This window comes from Corvus brachyrhynchos, unplaced genomic scaffold, assembly GCF_000691975.1.
Source record: "Corvus brachyrhynchos isolate BGI_N302 unplaced genomic scaffold, ASM69197v1 scaffold46, whole genome shotgun sequence".
NCBI lineage: Eukaryota > Metazoa > Chordata > Aves > Passeriformes > Corvidae > Corvus > Corvus brachyrhynchos.
In genome coordinates this window covers 1378095-1387394 of record NW_008238838.1, presented here as the reverse complement: position 1 = coordinate 1387394, position 9300 = coordinate 1378095, and the positions used below count along the sequence as shown (strand labels likewise).

Here is a 9300-nt window from a genome sequence, read left to right as displayed (position 1 = left end):
GCGGGCCGAGGTGTCCTCCCAGGCCATGGTGCCCCCCCAGGCCATGGCGTCACCCCAGGCCATGGTGTCACCGCAGGCCGAGGTGTCACTGCAGGCCGAGGTGTCACTGCAGGCCGAGGTGTCACCGCAGGCCATGGTGTCACTGCAGGCCATGGTGTCACTGCACCGTGGCCACGTCGGCATCACGAACTGGGGTTCCCATCTCCCTCCCCACTCCCTCCCGGGCAAGCCAAAGCTCTCTTCAAAGTTTCTCCTCGCTCGGCTGCCTCCGAGATCTGGGAACTCAACACTAATTAACGTGTCTGCAAATCCCAGCTCGGCTGCCGGGGCCTCAAATTCCTTCACGGTCCCGCGAGTGCAGAAGGATCCACGAGCGAGCCCTCTGGCTCCTGAAGCTACACGGCTGGCAGATGCATATTTTAACAACACACATCTGTTGGCAATATAATCTCTTGTATTTGCCCTCCCTGCTCCGAGCTTTGATGGAAGACCGGAGGGAACTCTCCAGTGGTTACAGCCAAAGTGTTTGCTTTGCAATTTCGCTCGATTGCTGCCTGATTTTATTTTTAAATTTCTCCAAGTCCTAATCAGGCTCTTACTTTATTTAATTAATACCCTGGCTTAGTTAAATAGATCATAAATTAAGCAGCCCTGCCATTAGAGATGTACCAGGTAGCAAATAGCCCTCCAGTGGCTTCCCAGATCCTGCCTGGCTTGGGCTCCCCTGCCAAACTTCCTTGACATCCTTTGCTTGCAGAAAATCTGGATGCCTCCATATGTCCCAAATCCCATCCCATCAGATTTATCAACCTTCCCTGCTTGGGGCACATATCCTGAGATTGGGAAGTGACTCCTTCCCCAGACAGTTTGGGCAATGACAGGAGGGAAGGTGAGGGAGACCTGGAGAAGGGGAACCCTCCAGCTTTGGGATGCATTAACCACATTTCCCAGCAATATTTGTCCCTGGAACTTCATGAAGAAAAGATTTTTCCCTGATGCTGATGACATTAATAGGCTCGTCTGTTTGAGTGTTTGGACTTCCAAGGCTATGGAATGATCTGTTCCACTACATTTAACCATGTAGATTTGAAAACAATGTGACAAACCCTTAAATATTTAATTAAAATATGGTGTAGCTCTGCATCTGAGCAGGGAAGTAGGAGGCATCAGCCCCATGAAGCTGTTGTCAGACATGAATGACAGCAGCTGGAGCCTGAATCGGGAGGCATTAGGGGATTTCTTGATACCAAGGAAGTGGAAAAGCTGGCAAGGACAGACAAGGCACCACCAACCCATACAAAAAGCCAAGAAGGGTTATTTTTCCAGAGACGAGGCTGGGGCTGATAAAGCAGGATAGAGCTCCCCAGAACTGCCTCTAACACCCAGCTGGCTGAAGAGCCCTTGATTCACTGGGAAACCAGCAGCAGATGTGGGGCTCCCAGCCACCAGAGCCCCCCAGCCACCAGAACCTCTCAGCTTTGCCTCACAGGACACCCCATCCCAAAGGAACAGCGTGAGCTGCTGATCACTAACCACCTCCAAAGGTGGGATCATCACTCTTACCTCCCCAACCAGCCTGAAATGTCATAGAATCACACAATTTCCTGAGCTGGAAGGGACCCACAAGGATCACTGAGTCCACGGACACTCCAACAATCCCACCCTGCGCCTGAGAGCATTGCCCAAACGCTCCTGGAGCTCCAGCAGCCTTGGGGCTGTGACTCCATTTCCCCCTCAGAACATCTGCATAAATAACCCTAAAGTGAAAGATGAGCTGCCAGTGGGCTCCAAACCCACGTTTTCTCATTGATTTGGCCTAAATTGAACACACTGTAACTTTAATTTTCTTAAAAGGAAAACACTCTGCAAATAGAAGTCGCTGAACATCTTAGGTAAATGTACCAATTAGCAACTGCCATGTATATCCACATAAACATTAACTACCATCTATTCAACACATTCCATAACCCCTAAGATAATAACGATTTCCTTTTGATCCATAAAAACATCTCTCTGCTCAATCAACGCTTCGCAGCAGCTCTGACGTACGCCCTGGGACTAAATTAGTTTTGAAATCTTTAGCTCTAATTAAATAGCATTATTTCTTTTGTCTGGCTCCAGCAACTTATTCTGCTTTCACAACAGAAGGAGGGAGCCCAGGCAAAGGAGGGGTAGTCGGTGAGCAAGACAAAGTTCCTCTTTCCTATTCATTTCCAGGATTATTTCACGTATGGGCACATGTCAGAGCTCTGAGCTGCTGCCAAGGGTTGGTTGAGCAGAAGGAGGAATCAAAGTAAAATCATCATTATGGTCGGGGTCAGGGAAGGAAGGGGTGGCAGCTGGGAAAGTTTGGGGGTAGGGAACGTTGTAGGGTTGTGGAGGGAGGAAAACAAACGCAGGGGAAATTGCAAACCAGGAATTTTAACTCATTTTCACAGTGCAGACTCCAGTGAGGTGCACCTTCAACCAGAGCTGGTACCTTAATTCACTTCTTTTGGCTGCTTAAAACTAATCAATGTTGATCTGACTAAAAGTACTGAAATTCTTGATTTGGATCTTTTTAAAAGGTTTTTTTCTTTTCTCCTGAGAAACTAACCAGGAATAAAAACAACATGGAAAAAAAGAAATCCAATCTTCAATTTAAACAAGCTTAAATATGCAAATGGTTTCACTCTGAGGGTTGAATAATCAGAATGGATCTGGGAGCAGCAATACAGACTGGGTTTTGTCCAAGCTTTTCAAGAAAAATACCATTTTCATTAAGTTTTCGGAAGCCACGTCCATGCCGGGAAGTGTTGCTGACGTGCCTGCCTTTTCCCAGCACTCCTGAGGGGAGAGCCCTCCCTCCCTGCCAGTGCTCCCCAGCATCTCCCACACAAAAAGGTCCTTCACATGATTTTGGGAGCCACTTCCAGTTTGCAATCCCAGGCAATATCCTCCTGTGCTGCTCGTGGGAAAGATTAATTACTGAGAAACTCAGGGTGATAAAATATTAGTATGTAGGTAGTTTAAAAATACTGCAATAGTGTGAAACCAGCCTTTCCTCAAGGGGTGGGGTCGTCCCGGTCCTGTAGGCAGGGTAACGCGTAAGTGATGACACTGACACTCATTATATCCTTAAATTTATGGAGAATCTCTTGAACTGAGGCATAAATCCATAGAGCTGAAGTGCCAAACCCTCGGTGCCTGTGTTACTCCTCCTAGAACTGCCGTACTCCACCCCAGAACTGCAGCTTCCCCGAGCAGCTTCCTTTGCTCCTGTTCTCGGGATTGAGTGAGATCCACTGCTCTCACACAGATTCATTCCCACTCCTCTCGATCCAGCAGCAAAACATTTTGTCAAAAGCCACTCAGTGTGACCATGAAGGCAGTGAAACCCCCCAGAAATACCCTGCGGTGTGTGAGGAGCCGGGACTCACCGAGGACAGTCAGCCGGGCAGGTCTGGATCGAATGGCGGCTTGGATGGCCTGGCACTCGTACACGGCGTCATCCTGCAGGTCAGCTCGCAGGATTTTCAAGTGGTGCTGTCCCGACAGATGGTCTCCTACGACCAGATAGCGCGGATAACCTGCCGAAGGCAAAGCACGGGTCAGGAGGCAGCTGGAGCCACGAGCCCAGGGGTGAGGAGAGCGGAGCCCCAGCACCCCACAGCAATTCCCAGGATCCAGGGAGCTTCCTCCCCTCCTTGGCAGCCAGCCCAGAGAGAGAGAGAAAGAACCTGCCAAATTCAGGAAAGATACTGCATGTTTTGCTCTACAGGTTCAAAACAAGAAGTGCTGATGAAGGAGCATTAACTGAAGTCCCAAGGAATCATGGGATCATAGAATGTTAAGTGTTGGAAGGTTTGGTTTTGACCTTAAAGATCATCTGGACCCATTCCCCCCCTGCCATGGGCAAGAACACCTCCCACTAGATCAGGTTGCTCAAGGCCTTCTCCAGCCTGGCTTGGAACCCTTCCAGGGTTGGGGTATTCACAGCCTCTCTGGGCAAGAAAAAGGGATGAGCCCTTCCAGCTGGAAACCCAGCACCTCCTGCTCCTCTGCAGCCTGTCATGGAATATCCTCAGTTCCTGAAATCAGCTGTGGTGACACCCGGGAATCCAAGCACGGTCAGGTCTGTGTAAAGCTTGGGCAGGGGTCTGGGGGTAGCCCTGGTCAGCCTGGCTGGACACACAGGATGGACACACGGGAGGAAAGGTGCCATCCCCCCGTCCCACTGCTGCCCACTGCCCTGTGTAACACAGCACTGGCACATCCCTGTGCTTTTGTTGTTTCTCGAGTCACCAACAGCAGGATTTGCTCTCCTGAACTGCGAGAAATACAAATGATGGGTTTGTTTGCATTGTGCTAATTAGACACTGGCTGAGCTGGTATCACGCGAGCTGGCAGCTCCTGCGGCTTCCAGCAGCCCCGGCTCCGTTAATTGTGGAAGTCATTCACATCAGCTCCCTCCTTCACTGCAGCTCTTGTTACCCAGTCGTGTTGCAAGGTCTTGCATGGAAAGCTCAGCTCTCTAATAGATGCAAAAGTTGTGGCTCAGAGCTTTGAAAAACAGGCGAAGATGGGGCTGCTCACTCGGGCACGGCTGCAAATGAGCAATTATATGTATTAATAAAAAACGGAGGGAAAGAAGAAGCAGGCATTGCACTTTAGGGAGAGCAGGGTCCCTGGAGACCAGGAAGCAAGGAGCCTCCCCTGGTTTCTGAATGCTGCTTCTTGCCTTGGGGAAAACTCTCTCATGTCACCAGGAGCTGAGCAGTGTCACACGTGTACAAACTCTGCAGAGCCTGGGGGGACACCGCAGCTCCTGAAGGGCTCCATGTCCTCTCAGGCTATTTCCAGCTCTCCTTAATCACTTGAAATATTTCAGTTCCAAATTAGCGTTTTCCAGTGCAATATACAGAAAAAACTCTAAACTTCCCCAGCGTTGCACCTGTCTTCACCAGCTGCAATTAACCCTCAATCACGATGTGGGTGTGGGATTAAGGAATGTGGGTTCTGAGGAATTTGGTCACCAAACTATAATTTGCCAAAACTAAAGCTTGAGGAAGCCACAAGCACTTGTCCAAAGCAAACAGAGGCTTGTGGGTCCCTTCAAACTCAGGATATTCTATGGTTCTTTTTATTTTTGAGAATATCAAAACAGGCACTTTCAACATTTACAAAACATTTCATTCCACATTTTGGAAAGGCGACATTTGTTTCCAAGGAAATCAAAACAGGGTTTTCCAAAGGGTCAGGCGCCACCTGTGGGAGCCAACAGTTTTGTTTCAGGTCATAGTGAAATAAGTTTTGGTTTATTCCAAGCATCAGTGCCTATGTTTGGGCAGGCTGGAAGGTGGAGTTGAAATGAAAACATTATTCCCCAAAAAAATGTTGTGTCAAGGAGAGCTCCTGCTCTCCTCATTTATGGAGGGTGGTGTCCCGACTTACTCGAGAGATCCCGTCCAACTCCGAGGGCCAGCCCGTCCTTGATCCAGAGCACGATGCCATTGTACTCGGGGATGGCACAGAGCAGCGTCACCGGCTGCCCCGCGATCACCACCTGGTCCTGGGGCTGCTGGGTGAACGAGGACGCCTGGCCTGCACAGGGAACAAGAGAGAACAGGACGCTGTCAGTTCTCCAGTGGTTTTCAGCACGATGCAGTTCCTCGGGATGCAGCAGTCCAGGATGCTCTGGCACAGCACAAATGAGCTCTGAAGCTTTTAATTATGTGATTGCTTAATTATGTGATTGCTCCATAGAATGATGGAATGGTTTGGGTTGGAAAGGACATAAAGCTCATCCCGTTCACAGAGAAGAATTCCTGCCCAATATCCCATCCAGCCCTGCCCTCTGGCACTGGGAAGCCATTCCCTGGGTCCTGTCCCTCCATCCCTTGTCCCAAGTCCCTCTGCAGCTCTCCTGGAGCCCCTTTAGGCCCTGCAAGGGGCTCTGAGCTCTCCCTGGAGCCTTCTCCTCTCCAGGTGAGCACCCCCAGCTCTCCCAGCCTGGCTCCAGAGCAGAGGGGCTCCAGCCCTGGAGCATCTCCATGGTCTCCTCTGGACTCACTCCAGAAATTCCACATCTTTTCTGTGCTGAGGACCCAGCGCTGGACACAGCACTTAGTGACAAACATTTACAATATTTTTGCTCCCTGGGGGAGGAAAAAGCTCCAGCCAAGAGGCACCAGTATTTCCTGTAACTGTTTTATTCCAAATTGTGGCGGTAGTGTTTCATCCACAATGATCACAGACAGAGAAGCAGCAGGATGTCCAGCAGCAGCAATATTTTATATTACACGTAATAAAGGAGGATGTTGGTCCTCTGCTTGTGAGCCTTGCTCCCACCTCGTGTGCTCCCCGAAATCAGGATGCACAGATAACAACCTGCTATAAAACATGCAGGGAAACAACCAGCTGCTGCTGTTCCCCTCCCTCCCCCCGTGTAACCTCCTGGCATTTGCTGGGAGCTTCCCACACATCTGCAGGGGAAAGGAAGGACCTGCTTCAGCACTGCCTTTCGCCCAAACTGCATCGTGAAACTCACAGATCCCTCTCCTCACCCTTCCCTACCCGCAATGCTGCAGTAACAAATCCCAGCCCCCGTCATCTCCTGCCGTGGTGGGATGTCTCACACCTCAGGTGTGACATGGCGCTTCTCATTTGCCGTGGGGTGTACTCCAGTCACTGTGGCCTCTTCCACAGCAGAGTTTACTCAGCACTACATTTCATTTTCACTCTCCCTTGGCTTTGCCATGATTGGAAATCATTCACAGAATCAGAGAATCTTAAAGCCCATCTCATCCCACCGCCTGCCATGGGCAGGGATACCTCCCACTATCCTGGGTTGCTCCAAGCCCCATCCAACCTGGCCTTGGACACGTCCAGGGATTCAAAGTATTAAATCCTGATGGTTTTTTTTCTTTCCATAATGAGTGCATGGGACAACCCGAAAATCCCCTTTCAGAGACGCAGTCTAATGCTGGAAGATCTTAAATGTGGGGCCATTTCAGGCAGATTTGCTGGTGTCTGGGCTCCTGTGAGTGCAGTCCTTCGTGTGAGTTGGTTGTAGAGCATCGCAAATGCTCTGTCACCACTTGGTCTTGCTCTGACTCTGGATGCAGGAGAAGATCTGGCAAAGAGAGGTGTTGGGGAAAAGGCAGAACCACCAAATGACCCTCACTGTGTTACCTGTGGGGTTTGTACGACCAGGAGCCTGTCTGGGTGGGAATTATGGCCCTGCACCAGGCAGGAATTCAGAGCCCGTGCCCCTCCACTGAGAGTCTGTTCAGTTCATGGAAGGGGACTGGGCTGGAGGAAAAATTGCTCTTTAAAACCAATTTGTCAAAGCAGGACAGTGTCCATGTGATCCACCCCAAATCAATTCAATCCTAATTTACACCGACTCCATTTAATCATTGACTGATGATTAATCCGGAACCAAGGTTAAGCGTGACACAAGGTCTTGCATCCCAACTTGTTTCCAGATGCGCTGCTGGGCCTTTCCTGCAGGGCAAAGCTCCAAAGCTCCATCATTTTCCAACTCCTGCCGCTGAACCAACGTGTGCCCCCACATTTATTTTATTACAGCTTTAGCTTGCTCTTAGCCACCTAAAGAAGCACAGGGAAAAGCAGAGCTGTCCTTTCTAAATTCCAAGCTGGTTTACATGCAGGAAGGTAAAAAGCCCAGCTGAAGTTTTTGCAGATCTCCAGGAGCACCTTGGGCACCTCATTCCTAGGTGTTGCACAGATCCCGGGTCTCCCAGCACCCCCACATCTCCAAGGAGCTCTGATTTTCACCACAGACCCTCCAAAAGACCACAGTGGTGGCTCTCAGCGTGGTGCTGCCTGCACAACCAGGCAGGTTAATTCCCAAGGAGATTCCAGCTTTTCCTGCTGGGACACACTTGCTGGAAGTCATGGTGGCCTCACTCCAGCACAAGCCCTCATGCTGAGTTAAGATTTAAATATTTGATTTCAAAGGGAATATGAATCAGCTCTGTATTTTTTTTTTTTGGACTCAAAAAGGACAAGCAGTCCTCAGATAGCAGGGAAAAGTGGGATGAGAGAGAAAACTCAGAAAGCAGAAAAAATGAGTGTTTTGTTGCTTTGTTGTTTTGTTGTTTTATTTTAATATATACTTCCCACCTGCTAACTGGGTTTTCACAGCTCACTCTGTAATCCTGACAATTCTCAAGGCAGAGCTGGGCGAGCAGGGACAGTGCAGGAAGGCAGCAATAACCCAAAAAGATTTGTTTTATCAGTGAGAATTATCAGCTTGTCAGCTGGGAGCTGCACGAGCCCTAATGAGAACGCGGAGGCACAAAGTGGTGTCTGTGCCCTCTGCAAATGCCCATTAAGCACGGGCTTCGTTTGGTAATTGCTGCTGGAAATGAAGCTCTTTTTACGTTTTATTTTTCCTTTTTCTCTTACTTCTTGATTCGTTTTGAAGACGAGCTGATGGCCATGGAAAATCAGAGCAGAAACATGGCATATGTCTCCTGTCTTTCCCTTCCCTGTGCTTGTTCAGTGTGAAGAATTGTCACTTAAACCCATTTTTTATTCATCCGAGGCTCCATTTCAGCTTCAAACAGCTCAGACTCAGTCACAGGAGAGGAGAGATGGGTGTAAGGACCTTAAGAGCATTACCTGGCCCAGTCCCTGCTCCACAGCAGGATCATCTCTCCCTAAATCACAGATAAAAAAAGAAGAAAAAAGTACTGAAGGCAGAGCTCAACTCGCTTTCAAATCAGCTTAAAGTCTGATTACTGGGTTTAACTGGGTTTGGAAGATCAGAGGCCCGTCCACGTTACAGCTTATGTCTTAATGTCAAAGGAACAAGTAATTTGCAGAAAAGTTTTAAGGCAGATAAGATACTTGACAGAAAATAACTGAAAATGGGGAGATTGGGAGAGGGTGATTTACAAAGGTTGAGCATTTTCAGCTACAAGAAAATGGGCTGAAAGATGCCAGGTGGGTATTTTTCCAGGAATGTTTAAAATGCTGTTACAAAATGATGCTTTGGTTTCAAAGCAGGAGGTCTGACTCCAACCTGTTGGGCAAGCAGGAGTTTCCCAATTTCTCCCCTTCCACTAAATAGGTTTTCAACAAAAAATGCCGGCTAATGCAAATCTCTGCAGAGATAGGAGTTCATCACAGAATTGTGGAATGGTTTGGGTGGGAACTTAAAAGCTCATCTCATTCCACCCCCTGCCATGGGCAGGGACACCTCCCACTGTCCCAGGTTGCTCCAAGCCCCAATGTCCAACCTGACCTTGGACATTTCCAGGGATCCAGGGGCAGGCACAGCTGCTCCGC

General features: G+C 49.1%; 1 protein-coding gene across 1 annotated transcript in view; it reads right to left on the bottom strand.

The window, feature by feature from the left end:
* Positions 1 to 9300, bottom strand: part of KIRREL3 (kin of IRRE like 3 (Drosophila)) — a 142219-nt gene that overhangs the window by 90023 nt on the left and 42896 nt on the right. Inside the window, exons 4-5 of the mRNA XM_017738339.1 lie at positions 5434 to 5583; positions 3420 to 3569 (exon numbers count right to left, since the gene is read on the bottom strand). Of these exons, the coding sequence (XP_017593828.1) occupies positions 3420 to 3569; positions 5434 to 5583 (300 nt within the window). The remainder of the gene's footprint in view (positions 1 to 3419; positions 3570 to 5433; positions 5584 to 9300) is intronic.